The sequence below is a fragment of the Tympanuchus pallidicinctus genome, unplaced genomic scaffold (assembly GCF_026119805.1).
Source record: "Tympanuchus pallidicinctus isolate F22 unplaced genomic scaffold, pur_lepc_1.0 scaffold5, whole genome shotgun sequence".
NCBI lineage: Eukaryota > Metazoa > Chordata > Aves > Galliformes > Phasianidae > Tympanuchus > Tympanuchus pallidicinctus.
This window is the reverse complement of record NW_026294769.1, coordinates 19,134,484-19,160,552: the sequence shown is the minus strand read 5'-3', so window position 1 is coordinate 19,160,552 and position 26,069 is coordinate 19,134,484. Positions and strand designations below refer to the sequence as shown.

Here is a 26,069-nt window from a genome sequence, read left to right as displayed (position 1 = left end):
ATATCATCTGAGATGAAAAAGCGACAGAGAGAGATGGATAAAGTCTTCCAAGAACAATTTTCTGTTTCTCTGAAATCTCAGCTTCAGCAATACAGTGCTAGGGCTGCTCTTGTCCCCAGCTGGAGAACTTCAAAAATTTCAAACAGAAAGATCCCATCACTAACCCTCCAGGCAGACAAATGCCTTTTGAAAAAGGACTTAGATGCCAAATACTTTGAAGGGATGCATCCAGCCTATTTTAAAACTGGATACCAAGGGGTTGCAATAACTACTACTAAGTTTCAACTCAAAGACTCACTAAATTCTCCATTACCATTTCCATACTGATTTGCTATGTGATTCCATTTGTGAAGAACATTTGAAAACTGCTTTTGTTCACAGATCAGTTTTCACAAACCAGGTTAATATACAAAACATTTTGCTTTCATAGCAATTGTTTCATTTTGAGAAAAGGATTCTTTTCCAGAGTTCTTACATTTTCAAACAGACCTAAATCTTTCCAGTACAAAACAGAATACAGCAGATAAAGACAATTTATGGATCCATGGTATGCTGCTAATTTGCCTTTATGGTCCATAATGTATTTCTCAATGCTGAAAAGGGAGGTTCAGACATATAGACAGACAATAACTGCTTCCTGTTTTCAATCAACTGACACAGGATAGCTGCATTTGGAAAGAAGGTGCTAAAATCTTGGAATATCCCAAGTTGGAAGGGACCACAAGCATCATCAAGTCCAACTCCTGGCTGCACTCAGGAATACCCAAAATTCAAACCCTACGCCTGAGATTGGTCCATCAACTCCATCAGCTCAGTGCAGTGCCCACCGCCCTGTGCTGCAGACCCTTTCCCTGACCCCCAGCTGCCCTACCCTGACGCAGCTCCATGCCATTCCCTGGGCCCTGTTGCTGTCACACAGAGCAGAGCTCAGCGCTGCCCCTCCGCTCCCTGTGAGGAGCTGCAGCTGCCATCAGGTCTCCCCTCAGCTCCTCTGCTCTGCGCTGAGCCAACACAGGGTCCTCAGCTGCTCCTCATACACATTATCCTCCAAGTCCTACATCATCGTAGCAGCCCTTAGCAGCCTCTCTGCAATAGCAAACAGACTCTTGTATCCTCTGGGGCAGAGGAAGGGGAAAAAGCTATGTCAGTTACAACTCTGTAGGTATTGAGACACTGGCAGTACTGGCAATGCTTATAAAGCAGCACAGAATTTGAAAAAGCAAGTTAAGACAAGACAGAAAAATATGCTTCAGATCAATATTTTCAATGCGAAGCAAGAATCCTGTCACGTGTCTTTCACTCTTTGAAACACTCATGCTGAAACCATACACAGGAAACCTGAATGTGAATCATACCCAATGAGGACAAGTACAGACAGAAAAGTGAATCGCTATTTCCCCTCCCAGTCTCACCCTTATCAGACAAGGCAAGGCACATCAGCTGTACAATAAGCCCCCTAGTACAGACAATACTAGGCTGTAAAGATCACTATAAGGCTCCAATATTGTTCTTGGAAATTTGCTGGCTTTTGATAACCTCCAGAGCACCTGACCTGACCCTAATGTAATTAAAGAGCGTATATTCCTCACTCCAAACCCAAGCATTTTTCCTCAAGTGCCACAGTGAATAGTATCTCGTGGACACTTAACCTAATGAATCACAGGAGCTGTAACAACCCTTGATGAGCTAAGCCAGAAACAGGAACTTTGGACTCCAAGCACAATAGCAAATCTCTTTCACCAAAGGTATTTAAGCAGATTTCCAGGGTAGTCTGAAAAACAGTCATCAATACTGATGTTTTCCCAGTCCACTCATCCCCTTTAATCTATGCAGACTTAGTCATTGCCAATTTCATCTCCTTTGAGCATTACTTTTAGCCCGATGTTAAGGAAGCACAAATATTTCACTTTTTTTTTTTTTCTTCTTCAATAAAATGATATGGTTTAAGTTAGAAATGCAGTGTTGTGCTACAACCTGAAATCTCTTTGAATTTTTCTTTCACAAACACACTGAACAAGGGCAGTATCAAAATTCAGAAGCCTAGTAATTTTTAAATGCTACCACAAGAGGTCTTAATATACTTCAACATAAAAATATATATTAAAAAAAAAAAAAAATACAAATACCAGATACACTAAAAGACAAAAGTTACTTAAGCATCTGAATCCATGCTAAAAGTACAATAGAGATGCAACTAGTGACAGAACAAGGCAGAATACTTAAAGAAAAAAACTATGTCCATTGAAAAAGTGTAAACTAAATTCACTAGTCAAGGACAAAGGATTGAAAGTATTTTGTTTTTCCATACAAAATTATCTTTCAGCCCTATACACCAAACTTCTTGTATCACGGGTTTGAGTTTGGCAGTAGTTTTGCAAAACACTTGGCACCGCACAAACTACTTGAGATCCTCAGCCCTGACTCCATAGTTGAGGTCCACACAAAGGCCTGGCTGTGGCAGGAACTTAAAGGTTTGCCCCTTTTACCTATAGAAAGAGAGAAGCAAGGTAAAGGAGATGGCAGCTCATTGTGCAGAACATGGTGCAGTATAAACCCACTCCAAAGCACTGCTGCAAGGAATTCTTCATAGTAGTCATGTGTGCCTTTCCACAGCAGCACTGAGCAGCAAAGGCACTGAAAATATGTAGCTAAATCAATTTTTCTTCCTCTTTGTTACCTGTAGGGGAAATATATTGCATGGACCTAAAGTACTCAAAAGAACAAAACCTGCCTAGAAATGAAAGTTTCCATGGAGTGTATTTGACATATGCAATGTAGAAGTGTCAGACCTAAGAAGGGCACAAGACTAATAGAATTAAATCAGTCTTCCAACTTCTCAGTAACAAAACTCTTTTCTGGCCTCCAGCTGTGAAAACTTTCTCACTTTTGCAGTTCTTCAACTGACAGTGGACAGGTATTTTTGATAAAACAAACAAACAAAAAACAAGGCTACACAACTAACATTTTGACTCTGAAACCAGCATTACCATTGTTACGAGAAAATATGTAAGGTTTCACCTGTCAGTGTAAATTTTTAACTCCATGGGCTTCCAAAAGCAAAATGCATGCAACTGTGAGCTACAAAGAGCTGAAGCATAGATGTGTCAACTAGACACATGCAGAAGAAAACCAGCTCCTGACAACAGTTGAGCTCTGCTCAGCTCCCTCACACCAGAACAGATTTCAGGCAGGCTACCATTTCACTTGGGAAATTTTATTCTTAATTCATTGCATGCCTGCATTATTCTTAATGCACTGTATTCTTAAATCATTATATGATGTACTAGTACATCAGAGTACAAAATATACATGACAACATATACCTTGAGGTCATCTCTACAAGTAGTTGAAGGTGGATTTTACTGAATAACATGAGTAACCTCTTAGTACTTGGTCTGTGTTAAGAGGGTACCAAAAGAAGCAGACACATTTAAACATTCACAACAGTCACTGTTCTACTTGCAGTGATATATCAGACTAACTCAAATCCACTCTGAGCTTAATATCATAAGCAGAAAAAATGCCTGGAAACAACTTCCACTAAACACCAATCATGAACCTCTTGAATTTAATTTAATTTTCATTTCCCAAATCTTAGCTCATGAGAAAACTCACAAGCTGCTATGCGATTTTTTTCCTAATGTAATGATGTGGAAGCAAGATCATTCTCACTGCTTTACACCACTTGACAATCCCTAGTCTTATGAAATTTATTTCTAGGCCAAAGTTATTGAATTATTGAAAATTACTCAATAGATTTTATATCTTATTCCAGTTCCAAAATGGCTAGTTACATTTTGTTGTTGTTGATTTTAATTAGGGGTGGGAGAAAAAGACACTTTCATCTTTTCAAATGACAAAATATTTTAGCCCAGAAAAAACAGCAAAAAGTTTCAGCTCCTTGCTGCCCCATCTACTGCCTTGTCCCATCCCCCAGATGCACATTCTCCGTAAGGCCAGGAGAGAAGCTGCCACAAATAAGGCACCAAGTACAAAGCACGAGGCTTTTCTGTGTCCCCATCCATCCTGCTAAAACAGGAAAGGCTGGACTGTATAACTGACTGATGCAAGCTCCTCCTCTCCTCTTATTTGATTTAAATAGCCCTATACATTAAATACAAGATCCTGAAAGAAGCTGACTATTATTTAACAGTGCTCTAACATGGGTCCTCCAAGAAGGGCAAATAAATGCAGACACCAGTTAAAATACATTATTTTCAAATGTCAAGTGTTATGGGAGTTATGTTCACAGAACAATCAAAACACAATTGCTTAATTCCATGTGCAAATAGTTTTTTTCATACATCTGTTGTGAAATACAGCTGGCACCACAGTAAGGCTTTGTAGTGGAAGGAAACTGATAAAGGCACAAAATAGACTGCATAACTGTAGCAAACAGTTCAACTTCTACTTAAGAAAACTTACACAAATGCACACAAGTTCTATTCACTTCAAAAGTGTATGGCTTTGTAAGGGTTCCAATAATGAAGCTTAAATCAACACTGGGTTGTAATCAAGCAACGGCAAACTAGAAGGAGGAAAGAAATGGTTTCAGGTAGTCAGTCTGATTTGTCTGTTCTCTTCTCCCTCCAAATTAAATCAGAAAGCTGCAACTCAATTAAAAAATAAACCAAAATAAAAATTGTTTCATCAATAATGGTTCCTGTAGAGCATTTTTATTCTTTCAGAGCATAAAAGGTTTCTCATTCCTTCAAAAAAAACTAGAAAAAACAGATTCAACCATATTCCTTTAGCACCATGTTTTTTAAAATAAAAAATATATTATTTTAAGAAAGAGACTTTGTCCATCAACTATTATCAACTTCAACTTTTGTATGAGACAATTAACAGACAGCAACATAAAGCTTAAACTGAATGCTAAATTTTGATAATGAAAATCATTTGGCAGTAAGCTTTTCAGAAAGCTACAGCACCATTCCAGGGATCCACTCACCCCCAGTTTCATGAAGGGCACAAATCTGGCAGACCTTCCTAGCAGCAGGCCACTGAAAGTCTCAGGTTAACTAAATGTTAAATCATAGCTGTCAGAGATATTTAAATATAACAACTTACTAGAACAGAGGAAAACATACAGTATTTTTTCACGAGTAGTAAAAATCATCCTAGAGCCAATGAACAAACACTGAGATGTACACTCACCTAATTTTCTGAATGCAATTTAAAAAAAAAACAATTTTAGAAAGCTGATTACAATCAATTTACTATTTTTTCTAAGGCACTTTAAGAGAAGCAAAACAAAAATTTCTTTTTCACATTCCCTGGTTGTCTTATTAATCACAAAATGGAAAATCCAAAGGAAGAATGTTTCAGAAATCAGTTAACCCTATTTGTCTATCGTTCATTGATAAACCATCACAACAGAACTTGATAGACTAAAATAAAATATACAATAAATAAAACAGCACACCTAATTAACACTAAAACACTGTGACAACTCAGGAGAATTTTGTAGAAGTAACCTCAACTAATATATCCGAACCACTTGAAGAAACTCCACAAGATGGCTCCAAAACAAACAGAAACTTGTGACCACCAGCCACTGCTTTGGTCAAATTCAGCTCTGTAGGAATGGGGGCAGCCCCTTTTATTGTGATGATCATTTCCCTTTCATCACAGTGTTCATAAATACTAGGACAACAATGGTTATTATCATTATTCTCAGAGAGGAATGAGTTACGAAGCTCATTCTTTGGGCGTCCTATATGTACTTTCAGAGCTTTTGAAGAGTTGCCAGGTAGGAACACACAGATCCTTCTTTTCTCAGGAAGCCTGACATAACACAGAAATTGGTATTTTCTTCTTTACTGGCTTCTTTACAAGCAACTGACCATGGGAATTACAAGTCCTGAGACACCAACAAGAGCAAGTGGCTCTGCTGCACTCATCATTAAAACCTGATCATTTTTTCACTAATTGGAATGCCTTCACAGCAAAATTTGTCAACCACCTCAGTATAAATGGCATTATGCTGATTATTCATGTAAAAACCAGTAACTTTTTCATTGATTTTCTGTCTAATTCTGAGATTTTGCTTTCTGAAATCAAAACAAGTGAACAGTGTTTTCCCTTTATGCTCCTAAGCAACACAGGCACCCTCGTAAAAACCACCGTGCAGTTTCAATCGCATCAATAGAATTGGAAGAAAAATGGGCCATTGTAATATGTGCTCTAAGCTAACGAGCTGAAATACTGAATTGCACCTCCAATAACTGAACTTTAACATCTCTGAATTCTCAGAGACGAAACTTGCTAGGGAAAGAAAAACCACAAACAATTGTTTACTGAAAGGCATCCAGGGAGGTGACATTTTAATTGTTTACTTTCAGGCAACTTTTCAATCAGTTTTTACATGTTTGAAATGATATTTTAATTGCATTGATCCCAGTCTAGCAAACAGCAAGAAAACAAAACAAGAATAACAGAGATTAATGGAAGGGCACACGTCAATTTCATTACTTGCCACACAGTTTGTGCATAAAGGTACTCTAAAGCAAGAAGCAAGCCACAGGGTAATAGGATGCCTTGATGCCAGCAACAATATCAATACACTTTAATGAGAGCACACTTTAAACTGCACCAGAGCACTTGATCTCACCAGTATTCTAGACATCTTACAGGGTATGTGTGAGAGCCGGAACTCAGCAAGTTCTGGACACTTGGCCACTGAGTAATCTACTGTATTACAGTTCCACTGTCACCTTCAGGTATTGGGATCCTCCTCTGGAGCCCATTTACACCCCAACACAGCCTGGACATGCAAATTTGAATACTTATATACACAATCTTTCTAATGTCTATCCAAACTTCAGTGAAGTCATGTGACTAGTTTATTCCACATTTTGGTGATTCGTTATGCAACAACTGCAGGTAAAATTCTGCATTTTTTCCTTCAGATCAAGAATTCAGCACATTCCTAACTCTCAGTAACAGTCACTTCAACTACTCTTGCTTACTCCAACCAGCCAGTGGTGAAACAAAGCTTGAAGAGCCCAAGGAAATGACTCAGCCAAACATCACAATTAATGCTTCTTCAGTACCAGGTGATACTTGATTCATCAGCAAATACACACTGCTACTCACCTGGAAACAGGGGAGGTTTGCCTGCAGATTTAATTGCTTCCCCTTATGTACACACACACGCACAAAAAAAAAAAAAAGGCATGATCAGAAAGCTTTTTTCAAGACTGTCTTCAAATGTCCAATATGGTAAGATACATGGTCCATAATATAAGCGTTCTGAAAAGCTGTTTCCATACATTTTGACAAGCATGAACATATAATCACTGAATTAGAAATACTCCAACTGTGCTATTCTTCATAAGCATTTTTGTTTTAGTTTGTGTTTTTTAAACTCCTTCCCCAAAATAGAACAATTCACAGAGGCAGTACTGTAGAGTCAAACAAAGACATCAAACCTGAGGAGGACTGGTTAGCAGAAATTTCCATTTGACTGCAAAAATAGAAGTCCATCAATGAACTACCAAGGTACAGAAAGCGATGACAATGAAAGGCTCATGTTCACAGTAGATGGGAGAAATGGTAATACCAGTAATACAGCCACACCTACAAGCAGCCACCTTTTCACTTAGCAAGCCAAAAATCAAACAGCAACCAGATTTTAAGATGATTCAGTTTATCAGAAGTTGATTCCTTAATTTGTTTCTATTAAAAATTCCAAGCACCTTCAGAAGAAAAGTCTCACAGTCTACTCCATGTGGAAATTCAAGAGCTATATGACGAAAGAATAAGTTTACTATTTTGTTTGTGCTTTGAGCAAGTATTACATTTCTACTAATCAACTGTGCAAGTCACAGGCTCTTTGGGGGAAGTAAGCACCAGCAGGAACTTCTATTTGCTCCATGGGTCTATCTCAAGCACCAAACAGAAACACTTGTTCTTCTTTCAGCTTCCACCTTTTTTTCTTTAACCAATGTCTTTCTTGTAACCAGTGTCTATCTCTCCAGCAGGAGTATTTCAAGTAATAAAAGATCACCATCCAGCTCAAAGTAAGTTTTATGCCTCTTCTCTCCATTATAAGGATTTGTCTTGGAAAAAAAAAAAAAAGGACTGTATATATGAAAAGCAGCTCATCTCCACCTTTTTTTGAGCTGCAATTGATCCCTAAGCACGGTACTTTATTGTACTCTAACAGTCCTTTATAGTCATTCTATCCTCAGCAGAACATCTGCATTTACAGTGAAAAGGAAACAATGCACTGGTAAAGCAAAAGGCATACCTAAAATATAGTATTTCAGATGTTTGGCTCTTCTTATTTTTTTTGTTAAAAGCTGATGACAGAACAGTCTGAACAGTAGCTATCTTCCACAGATAAAGAAGGTGGGTGCAACAGCCTATTTGGTTATGCCATGTGCACACAGGATCTGATCTACCAGGCTGTCTCCCACGATGACATTGCACCCTTCACAGAACCAGACATATCATATGCCCCGCAGCCTCCCACAGTCTGCTGCTTTATTCGTACTGTCAAATGGAAGATAAGGTTCAGGTGGGTGGAATGCCAGAGGTAGATAACTGGTTGCACCACTGAGCTCAGAGTTCTGTGATCAAAAGTACCAATTCCAACTGGCCAGCAGTCAGCAGCTGCATCTCTCAGGGATCAGTGTTACAGCCAATGCCACTTGGTGTCTTTCATAGAGATCCGGATGATAAAAATGGCAAGGCAGTATTTCAGCATACTGAAAGGTAGAACTGCTACTCAGAGAGACATTGACAGGGTACAGAAGCAGACTAGCAAGACTCTTGAAGTTCAGTAAATATAAACCCCATTCACCAGTACAGGCTGGGAGCCAGCTGGCCAGAATGTAGCTGTGAAGGCCATGTTTATGTTTTTCACCCATTTAAGTTACACGACTGTAGATGATTGTATTACAGATGCTTGGAACTGAAGAGCAGCTCTCAAAGTACATGGCAAAGTAAGGAACTATTACCAAGAAAATTTAACCTGTTTTCCTTAACTTGGTAATTTGAAAGAAGGGACCCTTATCAGTCCCCACACAGTGAGAAGGAGAGGGGAATGGAAGAACAGATGTCAACTTAGAGTTACGCTGCAATTTCTTTTTACTTTGTTCTGCTTTTCTACTTGTACAGATTTTAAAGATACTTTGCTTGGAACCAATATTGTCACCAGAGATGACAGCCTCCCATGGAATAAAGCTCTGCATGGCTAACAAGTTTAAAACCACTTGAACAGTCATGGCTGCTCACAGAGGTACAGAAAAACAGCAGCCTGACTTGAGCAATCAAGAACTCAGGGCTGATTTCTCCCCAGAAGGAAAGGTATGTGGCCTCAAAATCAAAATGGCAAGACTGGATGAGAGATTACAAAAGAGCTGAAATGTTGCACTGTCACAATCGCAGACAAAAAAATGCAAACAGTATGTAAGAATTATAATGCTTAAAAAACAACAAGAGTATTATGCCAAGCACAAAAACAAAAAATAAAATTAAAATCAATGTACCCAGCTTCTAAAGCAATGACTTTATGAGGATTTTTGTTTACTTGGTTGTGACTTTTTTTGTTTGGTTGTGGGGTTTTTTTTGGTAAGTCATCCATAGCAAAACAAACAAACAAACCCAATCAATTACCATGAGAGAATAAACAAAATGTTTTTTTCAAAGTCTGCAAGTTACCATACTATTCACACAAGACTGACAAATGTTATTTACCAAGGACAGCATTTTTTCGTATCCCAGCTATAATGCAGTTCTCGGTGATTAGCAAATAACATATTTGGATTCAGCTAAAACGATACCAAAAAAAATCTATGAATTTAGTGACTATACTGATATTTACATTGCTTTATAAAAGGACTGTGGCAGTAGCTATGTACATATATTTACTTTTACATATCTTTTATGTACACTAACAATATGATCTAGACAGTCTGGAGTGTGGGCCCAGGTGAACCTCATGAGGTTCAATAAAGTCAAGTGCAAAGTCTTGCATCTGAGTCACAGCAATCTCCACTATCAGCACAAGGTGGGGAATACAAGAATAGAGCACAGCCTTGCCAAAAAAAGACTTGGGGACACTGGCAGATAGCAAGCTGGACGTGAACCAGCAATGTACCCTTGCAGCCCTGAAAGCCAGCTGTATTCTGGGCTGCATCAAAAGAAGTGTGGTCAGCAGGGTGAGGGAAGTGATCCTGCCCTTCTGCTCTGTGCTGATGAGATTTCAGCTGGAGTACTGCATCCTCAGTCCTCAGTACAGGAGAGGCATGGACCTGTTGAAGCACATCCAGAGGAGGACCATAAAAATAATCCAAGGGCTGGAACAGCTCTCCTATGAGGTCAGGCTGAAAGAGCTGAGCTGTTCAGCATGGAGAAAGCAGGCTTTCAGTATCTAAAGGGGGCTACAAAAAGGAAGGGGACAGGCTCTTTAGTGAGGTCTGTTGTAACAAGGCAAGGGAAAATGGTTTCAAACCAAAAGAGGGGAGATTTAGATTTGGACAGAAGGAAGAAGCTTTTACAATAAGGGTAGTGAAGCACTGGCACAGGTTGTCCAGAGAGGTGGTAGATGCCCCCCTGGAGACATCCAAGGTCAGGCTGGACAGGGCTCTGAGCAACTTGATATAGCTGTAGGTGACCCTGTTCACTGCAGGGAAATTAGACTAGATGATCTTTAAAGTCCCTTACAATTCAAACAATATAATTAATATAAAAATTTCCCTGAAATGAAGTTCTATGTGATACACAAAACATACAGCTAATGTTATCTTTACACTGTAACAATTATGTACACGTAAAAGGGAAGTAGTAGCTTTATAATGGAGAAATGAGTTAAAAGCTGTAGAAATTAATGACAGACCAACAAAACATTTTCATCATTATACCAAGACCTCCAGCTCTAGCCTAGTGTAAGTTATACTGGACTTGGTTGAATGCAAAGATTGTTCTCTTTAGTTGGAATTCAGTAGATAAGATTCAGCTTATCTACCAGCCTAGACACGTGACTTCTTAAGGTAAAGTTCTTTGAAAATAAATCCAGAGAAAAAAACAAAAGTTCTGATAACACCTGTGCAATATTAGAGGTAAACACAGTTACCACAGCTCAAGGCAAACTTCTCCTTGCATTTTCAACACCCAGACTATGGCTGAGTCACAATAGGCTTTTAGACTGCTTTCTGCTCAACATTTCTACACTTGAAGAAACATACAAATGCAAAACATACAGATTAAACCTTTATAGCTGTATCTATACACAGATAAAGATATAAACACGCAGGTATATCAGGATCTGTAAGTATTGTGTTTCATAGAAAGGAGGAAAAAGGGGAAAATTGGGTTTCACTTCTAATTCATAAGACCAGGCTGCAGACAGACTCCAACTACATTGCTGCTGGTTTTTCCAAAGGTTATGCTTGCACATAGCCCACAGCAAATCACATTACATTAATGTGCAAAATCTATGTTAATGCATTATTTGGCTGACTGTTTCAAGTGCACAGACGTCACGTAGTTAAAAGACTGCATTTCCCTCAGCAACTGTTACTTAGTAACCCCCTGCACATAAATAGAACTTTACATGACTGCATGCGTGTTGAGAAGGCTAAAATTTATGCTTCAATTCTACAGGCGAGCCAGAACCAAAAAAATAATGCAGGGAACTGCAAATCAAACTCTCACTGGCTATGTTCAGTTGCCTCTCCAGGCAGGAAGTTTAAAGGGAGAGAGAAAACCTGTGCATTAACAGAGAGATACTTCTGCTGCTATACTCCTTCTGGTATATCATCACAGAATAGGAGCAGAGACAATTTCAAAGAAGGTAGACCTCAGACAGATTTTTCTGGTATTGCTCATCAACAGTGCAGTGCAAACTTCAGACACAAGCCAAAAAGAGACTGTGGAAAGATCATGACTTTCTCCCCTAGAGGTAGTATAGTCTACTAGCTATATAATTTCCAGGTAGGTCTGGTAGTATAAAATCTACAGTCAAAACAAAACACTAATAAATAAATAAATAAATAAATGAAAGTGAAAAAATAAAAAAAGAGACAAGAATTCATCAACTCTAAATATAAAGATCAATAGTTACTTTGTATTAATTTATATATTTGAACCACATGCATTCTACTTGTGAATTGACTGACGAGCATCCAAACTAGCAACACCAGACTTCAGTGTTTTTGGATCAAGAGACAGTCTTTTCAGCAGGCCAGATAGACTGCTGGAAATACCTAGGAATCATTTTTATCCAATTCCTCCTCACTGCAGTCCACTTCCTTGCCTCTAGCACCCAAAAGTTTCATTCTTCCACAATGTTTCTTTTCTTAAAAATAAAAATTAAAAAAATTGTCTTGACTTCTAAGTATTTGACTGAGTTACACATATTGCATTTCACAGATATATTCACACGGAGAGGTTACACATATAATTGCAGTGTTACATTCAATATAAGCATACTGATAAGCAAATACTTGTCACATTTCTGTCAGCAGGCTTATAACCCATTACAAGAAGTCTGGCCCATTCTTTCAACTACAGCATTCAAATAAGCATCTCCTATTCCACCCAAAGAATTAAAAGTCTCAGGATTTTTAATAGATCCTCAAAAGAAATTCTAGAAACACTAGCCAAACAAAGTACTGTCCTCTCTGGAGCTCCTCCTGCATTTTCTGCTGTAACAGGTAACTCAATAGATACAAATTCTCATGGCAAAATCCTGAAGAATCAATGCTTCAAAACATGGGTTGCTACTTAAAAATTTTGCTGTTGCAATTGTACCTCAACACTAATAGATTCACAACAAGCAAGATGCCTTATATCAAGAAGTATCTTGTCCTGTTAGGCACCAGGCACCTTTTCTTTCAAGAACAACAACAACACCCACAAAAGTATAAAAAATTAAAACTCACCAACCAACTAAACAACAGCAATAAAAAACAAAAATTAACCCCACTGAAGACTGACTATGAGAGCTCCTGCAGATATCATTTTCTTAAAGCGCTGAGACTCAGTTTGGCAGCACACCAGCTGAATTGAGATCTGCACAGGAGACTTGGCCAAGTCTCATTTGGTGATTGGGGCAATTAGCTGGCCATCTGGCTCTCTGCATGGAAGAAAGCAGCTCCACACCTGCTCCATCAGCCTATAGTCTGTAGCCTAATTGATTCAAGCACGCTGATCAGGGCAAAACTAGAACAACTTGTCTACTGCTGAGACCACTGCTCAGAAGCTGGGATTGAAGCCAAACCCCGCTCCTGGTGCAGCCATCTCCTTCATGGGCTCCATGTTCAGAACACCTGTAGTTTCAACATACAGCAAGCAGCAAGACTGAATTGTGAAGTGACCAAATACACAAAATTGATTTGAAGTATGTTTTAAGCGCTGTAAACTTCCAAATTACCACACATCTTTTATTCTCCCACAATCAGGTGACTCAAGAGCTGCAACATTATTACAAATTAACTGTATTCTACTATCACATCATAAGCTCCCCCTGTACAATCCCAGAACAGAATTTGATGCCTGAAAAACCTCAGCATCCCTCCTCAAAGGCAATGATAGCACTTGTTTCCATGGCTGGTCAAGCATTTGCTGTTGAATGTAACTACCAGGACACCTATACAACCTCTTGGGAGGGTACAAGAGCCCAGAGCTCCCCATACTCCCAGGGCATCCACTGGTAGGGACCTTTTAGCCTCCTTTCCCTCAAGCTCCATAAAACTTTCATTTTCAGATATTCTATCTATCTTTGTAAGGCCTATATAACACAGAATAATAGAATGATCATAAAATAATAATAAGTAACAGAAAAAAATGCCAGAGAAAATAAGGTTTTAACAGACAGAAAAGTGCACTGAAGAAATTCCAGAATGGAGTTATGTTCCCTCTCCTTCCAGGAGGGCTGCAGGAAAGGATAATAAAATGCATTAAGATTAAAAGAAGAGGAAAAAGTGTTAAAGTTTAATTTTAAATAAATATTTCACCTATTTTCTCTAGTTACAAGTACCTTTATTTATAAGAAATTATCTGAAGGAAATATAAAGAATTACATGTTTTGAAATATTGAATTTGCAAGAATCCTAAAGCTAAATGTTACAATTCCATGTTTTCAGTACCTACAAACCAACGTAGCTTCATTTAAGTCATATCTAAATAAAATAGATTACTCTGATTCAGATCTATCTCAACTAAAATACATTAAATACATTTTCTGATTACATATTTGCTTTTGAAAGAAGCTGCAGATTAGCACTATATCATAGGAGAGGACCTCTTCCTACCAGAATATATACTACTGCAGCACAAAGCAAATTATTTCTTTCAGCAGAAACAAACCTGAGTTTTAGTTTTCATTATGCACAGCTTTTGACCTAGAATCCTATCCCATGTGACTGAGCTCCAGAAATAACATCAATCCTCCTAAACATGCTGAGTTTTAGGCACAGCATTGGACACAAGACAAAGCAACTGTTATTTTACGTAGTGAGCCTCACCTATTGTGAACTCTGAAGCCTTTAACTGAATACTAAAATATACTGATGAATTCTATTATTACCTATTTAAGATACTAAATATATTGCTAAATATTTAACAAATAGGTATCGGTAGCAAATATTGAAACATGTTTTATGAGATATTAACTTTCCTCATTCCTTACAGTCCTTAAAATGAGGTTCTGATTCAGTCTCATATTCATCATCCTTCATCCACCAAGCCTCATAAAAACAAATGAGATTTCAGATGGACAAAAAAGGAAAAAGAAAGCAATTATATAGGCTTTCTCACTGTGCACGATAGGGCAAATTTCTTCAGCAGTTGGAAGCTCTGGATCAGCATTAAGAGAAAATGTAGCCTGTAGTTCAGAAGGAAGATCAGAACAGGGAGAAAACTCCCTTGGACTAAGCCTGCTCATCTCACCTCTTCAAGCTATGGCAATGATCATGCTGCCTATATCCCTAAGTGGCTGCAAAGTACATATATTCAAATGGACTCACTGTTTTTTGGCTGGAAGATGACTGTTCAAGTGTATAGGCATTGTTCAAGAAGTGCAAATTTTCTCTTCCATGGTGTTTCCACCTTCCAGTAAGGCTGCCTGTCGGCTGCTTTTTCCACTGTTTGTGAGTGTGCTACCACACTGTTAATGATTAACTACTATTTGTAATGCGACAGAAAATCAAAACATGGATCTGAATTCAGACTGTGGCAGAGATGGAGATGCTAGCAGGAAATAGCATGCTAAAAGTAAAGTGGGTGTAAGGAGTAGGCAGATGGAGAAGCTAGAGAAGGAAGAAAGGAGGTGAAAGACTAGGAAAATGTGCTAGACATTTAGTAAGTCAGTTATGACCACAAAACCATAAATCATTCAGATTTCAACGTAACAGACTCAGATGGTATCTTCTAACCAAGACGTTGCCAGCATGTTGGGATTTCCATGACTCATGTGATAACCTCAGCACTACCAGACAGTGAATTCAGTCCTGAAGCTCTTACACAGAATGGTATTAACTTAGGACCCAAAAATCGTGTCATTTTTTCCCTTTCTTCTTTTTTGATAGTAAGTATCTTGTTTAAATCTCACTGGACTTTCTACAGTTTCTTACCCTGGGTTCTTTTTTCTTTTATATTTTGAGCTGCGTGGAGTTCACAAGTGAGCTAAGTGCTTCTATGCCTCCCTATATTCAGCACTATTTAAACATACTCTGTGATTCTATTTACAGGTGAATTCAGCAACACCAACTTGAATGTCACCCTGTAATACTGTGGGGAAAAAAGAAAAGCTATGTAATTTCCATTACTGTCTTTTCTTGATTGTAACAGATGTTCAGAAGGCCCCCCTAATTATCCAATGTAAATGGTATGTACCTTGTGGCTTTTAGCTCGTGCAAATGTTCATGTTGTTATGGCCACATCCATGGGATGCTGCACTGAAAGATCAGATTGTTTTTCAAGTTACCTTATCTCATTAGTCAAGAACGAAGCCATATTACTTAAAGCTTTTTCAATTTCCTCTTGCAAAATACTTTTTCCTCCAGCAAATACTAATAAACTGTTTCTGTCATCTTAGAGATGAGGACGTAGGAAAGTTATCTAAAACAAACAAACAAACAAAAAAAAAACCATTCCATGAAACCTTTATTCAAAGTGGAAAATAAGCTTTTGAACTGTAACTGCAGACAAGTTATATTTATTTAGTGTACGAGCAATTGCAATTGCATTAGAAATTGCTGTTTCTCATTCATCTTCAGCTTCTGAAGTGAAAAGAGAAGGTACTATTAAAGTGACACTTTGTAATAATCACCTTGTATCTCCTTCCTTCTGATGTCCATTTCATGTCTGCTAATTTTACATGTAAAGGCACCTTCCCTTAGCAATGCAGAGTTCCTCTTTTCTCATGGCAGAATATTTAGCATCAGATTTTAGCAGCACTATGGTTTTGACTTTGTACTGATGCATGGTGTAAAACTGTATCTATTGACAAGTTTCACTGACTCAACTTCACAGACAACTACACTATCAGAAATACCAGCTGGTATGAAAAAGAGAAGCCAGACAAAACATGGTTCCAACACGCTTCTTTCCAGCTGATGTCCAGGAGCATCAGAGAACAGGAGTTCCAATAGGGGAATAAGATGAGGACAGATTTCAGAACACACTTTTCCTGGGGTTTAATACTTCAACAAGCACCAACTTGCTTAACGACTATTTACAGGGTGGATAGTGATAGGAGAAGGGGGAATGGTTTTAAAGTGAGACAGAGGAGGTTTAGGTTAGATATTAGGAGGAAGTTTTTCACTCAGAGAGTGGTGACACACTGGAACAGGTTGCCCAAGGAGGTTGTGGATGCCCCATCCCTGGAGGCATTCAAGGCCAGGCTGGATGTGGCTCTGGGCAGCCTGGTCTGGTGGTTGGTGACCCTGCATATAGCAGGGGGGCTGAAACTCGATGATCATTGTGGTGCTTTTCAACCCAGGTCATTCTATGATTCTGTGTGCTGGTCACTGTCCCAGAGATAGGAGATTCTGCTGTGGTTTGCCTCCACAGGTGAAGCTCAGCAACTCTCCTCTAACAGAAGAATGCTCTTTACTCTACCTGATGTTACAGACATAACTGTATTTGAAGGTAATATATTACTGCATGTATATATGTATTTAATATACAATGTTATCATATACAACTACTGGAAATGCTAATTTGTTTCTTTGACCTGTCTCACCCAGTTTCAGAAAAGATGATAAAACTTCTTGCCACATGATAGCACAAACCACCTAGCAGCAGAAACGCACTTCAGGCTTTCTCAAGATTATAAACAAGTTCATCTTCATTTTTCTGGTGTGAAGTTGCAAGAGCAACGAACACCACCTTATCAGGCTGCTTTAAAGGCTGACTCTAACCACAGAAGCCAGTTCAACAACCAGGTCAGCTCACAAGGAGGTCACAAAGAACAGGAGGGCATCACACCTCCACCCCTACAGGTCCTTGCTAATTTAAGGGCTGCTATCGTTACACTCATCTGACAAGACATTTACGTAGTTCTGTATCAAAGTTAGCAAGAAACAGACATGAAGGAAACTATAGGAAAATATACCACAGCAATTTGGCATATGACACGCAACACTTCACTTTCTGCTAGTCAGTTCTGTAGGCTAGGTGGGAAAATAAAGCCTAAGACCCTTGCTCCTCCCCAGCCAAAATCACAGTGACAGCATCTCTTCCTTTTACACCCATGCAAGTTCAAACAGCTCCAGACTTAAATCAAGAAACAGTAGTGCTTAGCAGTTGTGTACACAACAGAAACACATGCTCACAATGTACTTGATATAATTGTACCTACATATTTACTATTTTACTGTAAGGAAGATCTAGGGAAAATGCTTCAAAGATCACAATTCATTCAAATCCTTCAATACTTTCAATAGGTGCTGTAGCATTGACCAGAGCTTGTTGTTTACTTACATCTGCTATGCCTGTGTGGCATACAGGCTTTTGCCTTTTGCTCCTAAAAACACATGGCTAATGGTGGTGACTATGTTGAAAGACAGTGTTCTGTGGCTGAGAATTAGCTCTATCAAACAGTGTTATTGTATTTTTTGTATGTGTTGTATGGAAATACACAGGAGGCATTAGTTTTGTAGCAACCTACATATTTAAACACATGACTTCAATTTGGACACATAAATTGGTCCCTCTACAGTAGAGCTCCTTGCCTGTTTAAACACTGAATGTGAATTGATACCATACTGAATGACGGTCTTAAGGTTAATGTTTGATGAAAGATGTCATAGCCTGGCATTCCCAGAGGCTTCAGACAGCACCATCCTTTCAATACCTCCGTGATATCATCTCACTGTCTGAAGTACACCAGTGCCTGAAGGCCCACTCAAGGTCTTCAAGGTCTCAAAGCACTGCTATTAATACAGAATGACACTGCATCCAACCCAGCAAGCAGTCTAGTTAGTCAGTATGAAGGTTAAGAAATGAAACAGGAGGATAAAGCCTGCACAAAGGAATTTGCTCAAGGCCAAATCTCAGTCAGTGATAGAATGTGAAGAAAACAGACATCCGTCAAGTTGAATCAGTCTTGTTTAATCCAACTTTATAGAACTGTCCTTCACTCTAAGGAAGGGCACTGCCTCTTCTTAGAGCAATATTTCCTTGTACCAGACACTAGTTTGACCAGATTCTGGTGATTCAAGAGAATTCTGCAGCGTGCAACTTGTAAAACTGGTTGGTGAAAATACTGATTTCTCTCACTCTTTCTCTATTCTTCCTTTACCTTCAGAAATATATTGACTTCAGAGGGAATATTTGAATACACACATCAAATTACAAAGAAGAATATATCACTAGAGCTCGTGTTCTCTTTGTTTTACAGCAGAAGGTAAAACTGAGAGAAAAAAATAAATAAATGAGGAAAATAAGAATAGCATAGTCCTATACAGTGTAAAGTATAAAGTGGCTAAATTTTTTTTGTACCTGGCATAAAACAAAAACAAAAACAAAAACAAAAAACAAACAAAAAAAAAAACCAAACAAAAACAAGCAAATAATAATAATAAACAAAAACAACCCACAAGTATCCTTCGATGCATGGTGTAGGTCTTCAAGCATTCTTAGCAATCCGAGGCAAGGCATCAGAGGAGCTCAGTGTGAAAACCTTTTTGCTTGCTGATTGTACAGCGTCTATGAGGTGAAATACATAACTAGTGTACTGAGCCAGCCTGCATCAGAACTTCACCTATCTCTTATCAGGGAGAGAAAAAAGCTTTCTGTCAATGTTATGAGGAGTAAGGCAGCAGAGGGTAGAAAATCTCTCAACCTTAGCAAGGCAAACAGCAGAAAGAGGAAACAGAATCTGTTCCGAATCAGAGTAGAAACAATTTGACTTACATTACTTGCTCATCATAAATGTAACAATTTAGCTTGAACTACTTGAGCTGAGTTTGACTTAAACACTGAGAACCAGTTAGTTTATGACGATGATCAAATGAATCACTTCAAAACACAGTACAGAAACAAACTAACTTGGCAGTCTAACTTTGCAACACAGAAAGACTTGGTCACTGTTGACAGATGGCCTTGTAGCTTCAACAAAGAATTAGCTGTAGGCTGAGTGCTATGTCATCACTACATCTGTTTTCAGTTTCAGTCTGTGAAAAAGCAGTACACTGCAGCTAATTTTACCAAAGTTCCCCAGAGCTTGACACACAGACAGCAATTGGTTTTGGTTCCTTGGTGTTATTTACAGCACATCAAGGACATGAAACTGGTAGATGATCCAGCATTTCCAGCAATCTAACATGTTCCAGGTGTACACAGTCCTGAGCAATCTATTTACATGGCAGGGCAGCAGCTTTTAGTCCTTCATTACAGGTCACCAGCTTACTTTCCAGCAGTCCATTGTACTATGTGGCACACAGTACAGAGAAATCATGCTCTGTGGTCTTGCTCATTAGGATAGCTGTTGTTGACAATGACCAAAAAACTTCTTCCCATGGATCTAAACAATCAGCATTGAAGGTAGAGCCTGTTCTGAGGGGTACCAAAAAGGTTCAGATATTTAGGGATGGTCATGTATGTGCTGAACAGAATTTTCTAAGTGAGATAGACAAAATAAGCAGTGGCAGGGAAGTGTTCTAATGCAATACTTAAAGGCAGGTTTGGTCATTAAGAAAGAACACAGGGCTCTTTGTAGCTTAAGTGTACCAAATTAATACGCATCAATTACAACTCAGAACAAAGATCAATGAAATTCTGGTCACCTACTCTTCTAATTCTATATTTAGCTCTCAGAGAATTAAAAGAAATGTAGGGCAGATGACAGACCACTATTTTTTGTTTTGTTGTTCCCAGATATATTTCTGTAAATTTAAGCCAAATATTATCACTAAGAACAAAGTTGAACAGTATCTATATTTACACATTTGGCAATGCACTCAGTAGGCCACAAAGTCTAAAACCATCTGAGGAAGAAGAAATGAGACAAACTGCTGGTTTCATTAAATACTTTTATGTCTCTTACAAAAACTATTAAAAATCTGTGAAACACAAAACAAAAATCTGACAGAAATGAGGTGAACTATATTGTTCTTTGAAGAAAATATATTTTTCTTGTTATTTAGATCAAATATACTAATTTTGAAAGTATTCAATTAATTTCACATTCTTCTCCATGATAAGGATATACTTACTGCCTGGCATTTTTATAATTCAAGTGAATAACAATGCTTTGAAAGGATAATCACAACACGGGAAGCCATTTAGTTGAGTTTTGCAAATTTACCCATTTGAGAACATCAGAGTTTTGTTATAGAAATTTGATGAAATAACTGCTTTCTGATTCTCCATTTCGATTTTGTCATCAAATACCTACATTTACTGAAACAAAGCTTGATGCCAACTCAAACAAACAACACATCAAAACCACAGCAATTGCTGTGGCCATTCAATGTACAACCACGAGTTACAGTTCAGTAGCAATGTCCTTAATGTCTCTAAACATTAAATAGCCAACTAGAGAACCGGATAAGCTGCTGTGGAGCCAGTACAGTGTTTGTGCAGCAAATCTGATCATCATGGATACAAATCAGCTGCCTAAGGTGATACTATTTGGCACTGCATTTTGGGGCATGAAAACTGCTTAAAGTTACAAGTGATTAACTTTACAAAGAGCTTTCATGAGCTGCTGGCCTTCTGCATTGAAGTTCTACTGCTACGAGCAGAGAGAGGCAGATCAGTGTTTCTACTGTGGCCTCAACAAGCCTCCAGTAACTGTCTCCCATGTGACACCACAAGACTGGTGGGAAAACAGTTCTAATTTGCAGCTATATTGAACAAAGACAAAAGAGAGACTTCAGCTCAAAAGGAAAAATAAAACAAAAAAAAAGGTATGGTACATACAGTTATTACTGCTGGTAAGAACTTCACGGACTGAATCAAAATTGATTGGCTATATGGAATACATAATAGCTGCTTAGCCATATATTTACTGATTTAAAATACGTGGCATTATCATTTCCTGCAACATTATTGCTGTCTTCCGTGAGTAAAGGAAGTAAGGAGTAAACTGATCAGGCATTATTCATTTTAATTTTTAGGGAGCTGTTTCATTTTTGAACACTAAAAGGATGAGTGATGGGCAGAAGATATTACCACAGAATTAAGTTTCCCTTCAAAACATTTCTGGTAAATGAACCAATTTCTGTACATGGCCTCATAAGGAAAAAGAAAATGTAAGATGCATGACCCCAAATTGGAACAAATGCTTTGATGTATTTTTCTGACCAGATTTTGTACTCAAAGAGCCAATCAGAGGCACACAGAGCGTAATGAGCAATTATGTGCCATGCATTAGGATGTGTACCTGCCACGCCACACCTGCACATTTGGTCAGAAAGAATAAAAATATTTGGTTAAATACATCTGTTAGGTCCATATGACATTGCTGGAACTGCACAAGTCTATTTTGTAGATGGGAAGTAACAAAAAACATTCAGAAGTAGAACACTACTTGAGAGTCATAGTATTTGTACTGAAACCGAAACTATTTTGTAAAATACTGCATAAATATGAAACAAAAACGTATGTCACCAGTTGTCCTCTCTTCCTGCTATAATCCCTCCAGTGTCCTTATGTGAAAGATGTCAGGGAACTAGCAACTCCATAAATTCTAGTCTGCATGTATCATTTAGGGATAGCTGCTTATCTGTGCCACGGCAATTATCTGTCCAACACAAAGGGCAGTTACTTTACACACAGAGTTTGAACCATTATTTTTGGGTGGGAACAGGTGGAGAGGTTAGCAATAGCTAGAAACAAGAAGCAACTTTTTTATGCTTTTTTTTTTTTTTTTTTTTTTTTTTTTTTTTTTTTTTTTAAGATATGTTCTCCTCTTGCACAATGCAGAAACACAAATAAGATATAATCACAAGACAAACAGAATACCACATAACATGTAAAATACAGAGTGCCAACAGAGGCCTAGAAAGCAAATGCTGACTTTAATGAATATTTTGATGGTCCTCATCATTCTACTGGGGAGATTTTTAAAGCTGTACATACTGAGACTGACAACCTTTTTCCATTAGAATTCCCTTATTTTACATGTTTCTATACAGCTTCCTTCTCATGGATAAAGCAAATGACTCCCAGAATGGAAAGTTGTCAACAAGCAAAACATTAATCATCTCATTTGCTCTTTAAAAATTTCTCCAATTTCCTGCTTTTAAGGCTCAATTTATTCATTTCCACCATGATGAGAAGCGCTTTATGGATCTGAAGCACAAAAACATGGCATTCCTCATTAAATCTTCTGCAGCAAAACCCTGGTTTGGCTATATTTCATAGGACCTCTTTAAAAAACATAGTCATTATTTACGATGACAATTACAAAATTGTAATGGTTAAATCTGGAAAATTCATTAAGGTATGAAATATTCATTTCATAGTATAAATCATAACATATTGAAGCCATGGCACAGGTTGCCCAGAGAGGTGGTGGAAGCCTCGTCCCTGGAGACATTCAAGATCAGGCTGGACCAGGGACTGAGCAACCTGATGTACCTGTAGGTGCCTCTGTTCATTGCGGTGGAGTTAGACTAGGTGACTTTCAAAGGTCTTTTTCAACTCCACTGACTATGATTCTACATTTCTGAGATGGTCTTGCCTCTTTTTTTTTCTGCTCTTACCTTGGCTGACTTGTCAGCGCTATGTTCTCGTTTTCCTACATGGTTCCCCATGACAGATTACCAGAACTTCAAATTCTGAAACAGAATAAAAACAAAACAGAGATTTTAGAATCAATACATTCATTATGAAATACAAATTCATTTTTCATCTGATCAAACAAAGAAAGAAACAGCTCTCATACAATAAACAGCAATACTAGAAAGCTTTCCCCGCTCTTTAAAGACACAAAGGAGGAAAAACTAAGCATTTGATTCACATATAAGCCAGGACTACTAGCATTTAGGCAGAAGCCCTACTGTTATCAATTAATCTCTAATTGAAAATCTTCATAAGAGATCAGGTAAGTTCTTTAGAATTCACATTTGCCATTACATAAACTGCAGTTGCAAACAACAACAACAAAACCACAAAACCCACCATACTAAACTGCTAACAATTTGCTGTAGAGGTAGAATGGATATGTTCTTTATAGAATGCACTTTCATGGCAAGCACACAAAAAAAGTAATGCCAGCTCCTCTCTGAATTTTCTGGCTCACCACGGTGTATCTCAGCTCTAACAGGGCTTATGCAGGTTAAACCACAACACTCAAATTTCAGCTTTTAGTTTAACACCTGTGGTTACACTACATATTTCTTCCCGTAGAGGCATGTGTTTATTTAGAGTAACTTGCACAGCTGCTTCCTTCAGACAGTTTAAAGCAGTGCAAGGTATCATGTAAAGCCCTGAAACATAAAACTAAATGCATAAGAAGTTTCAAACGAACATTTCTCCCTCAGAATAATGAACTTTCACTCACGAAGTTCAGCTTAATGGTACTAGTCAAAATATTTGTTACTCTGCAATAAATACAATGCCGTGCACTACTCTGGAGATTGGAAGGTTCTGGGAAGACCTCAGTGTGGTCTTCCAGTACTCAAGAGAGTTTATAAGCAGGAGAGGGACTGACTTTTTACATGATCTGATAGTGACAGGGCAAGGGGGAATGCCTTTAAACTGAAAGAGAGGAGATCTAGGTTAGAAATCAGGAGAAAGGTTTTTACAGAGAGGGTGGAGAGGTGCTGGAACAGGTTTTCAAGAGAAGCTGTGAATGCTCCATCTCTGGAGGTGTTCAAGACCAAACCGGATGGGGCCCTGGTAAGGCCTCCAAGGTGGGGGGACTGGAACTGGATGAGATCTTTAATGTCTCTTCTAACTCAAACCATTCTCTGATTTCAGAATAAACAGAGCACAGCAGAGCCCCACTCCCAGACTGCCAAGGTAGAAAAAAGATGCCAGGCACTGACGAACCACAATTGGTACCATGGTGTGAACTTAAATCAGATAAATGTTTAAAATAATTTGCTGGCCAGTGAAAAGAATAACATTTTCATGCCACCACAACCTGTGAATGATAAGAAAAGTTTTACTCTCAAGTGTCTGCACAAACAAAGCAAACAAGGTGGAAAAACCAGCAAAGAGACAAAGCACATGAAGTGGCACACTGAAGGCAAACTGTTTGCCAATGCACTTCCAATTCCAGTCTGAATAAATCCATCAGAAAGATGCTAAACATTGCACAAGAGAAGGAATTAAATACAAAGCCAATAAATAGGCTTGGAGAGATGGAAATGCAAAACGCTATTCAGACTTCAGGAGTAGGAACTGAGAGTATACCTATGTCTGTGCCCAGCATCAGGTTTCTCTACAGGATCTGATTCAAATTCCTTCTGTAAGGATAAATCTACTTCCCAGCCAAGGAGACAAAAGCCAGTTTGAAAAAACACCTTAAAATTGACAGAATTCTTCACGCTACCTAATAAATGGAGAAATCTGTAATTAATCCTTCAGGGAAAAATACTCAACAATTTCACTCTGATGTGAATATGAAGCAGAAATGTACAGTGCAAATTGTTCTGTAGATACATGTGTAGGAAACAAAAACATGAATTCTGAGGAGACACAATGCAGATATGCAATGATCAGAGAACAGCATCAGTACCCACAAGCTGGGAAACACTAGAATGATTTACAGTGACAGAAAAACCCAATTTTTCATTTTACACTTGAGCAGAAGTGTAGCTTACTTGATTAAAACCTGAGAACACAGGTCATTTTCACTTCAGAATGCAAGCGCAGGCTGCTGTTAAGACTTAAATAGCAATTATTTGATTCTTGCTGCTCTGAGGAAGCCCCACTGCACAGTTTCTGTGTCTGCTGATCTTTATGCAATGAGCTGAGTCACTGACTTCAATGGGATTACTCACCGTGCAATCCTTGTAGGAACCTGCAGCCAAGTATTCAAAGAATCTGAGGTAAAAGATTTGTATTTTCTTTTAGTCACTTTCATAACATTCAGGTTGCCAGACTATGGAGCTCTGCACATAGCAAAGCAGCAGTTATTAACAAGCATTAACCCATCCACAGCCTTGTTTGCAAGGGAGTCCTTACATGCTTTAGCACTGATAAACTGTCACGGGAACAGTCATGAAGCTCCCAAAACAACGTGAAAACAGAACTATTATAGAAATGCAGGAATCCTCATTGAATCAAACATGAATCAGACATTACAGTGAGTTTCTAAAATAGGCCTGAGCACGAGATCAAGCTCATGACCACAACAGCATGAGCCCTTCCACCTTCCTGGCGAAACCCATCGAGTTTCATAATTCCAGTGAGATGAAAGATTTGGCACATGACCATAAGTCACAGAGCACAAGGAGACTCCCCCGGTGCAGACTGGAAGCGATCGGAGTGTAGCAGCAGCTCCCCAGGAAGCTGAGGAAAGGCACTGCAAAGTGCCGTAGTTCTGCCCAGCCCAGAAACCAGCTGGATGGGCTCTGCTGCCAAAACCCAGTATTGCCCAAATGCAGGAATTAATCCAGATATCCAGGCTGCTTCCAGTAACTCTAGGAAAG

The 26,069-nt window shown here is 38.5% G+C and overlaps 1 protein-coding gene across 3 annotated transcripts in view; it reads right to left on the bottom strand.

The window, feature by feature from the left end:
* Positions 1-26,069, bottom strand: part of MBP (myelin basic protein) — a 105,264-nt gene that overhangs the window by 58,279 nt on the left and 20,916 nt on the right. For all 3 annotated transcript variants that reach the window (XM_052703763.1, XM_052703766.1, XM_052703765.1), the window contains exon 2: positions 23,172-23,246. In XM_052703763.1, the coding sequence (XP_052559723.1) occupies positions 23,172-23,222 (51 nt within the window). In that variant the 5' untranslated portion in view covers positions 23,223-23,246. The remainder of the gene's footprint in view (positions 1-23,171; positions 23,247-26,069) is intronic.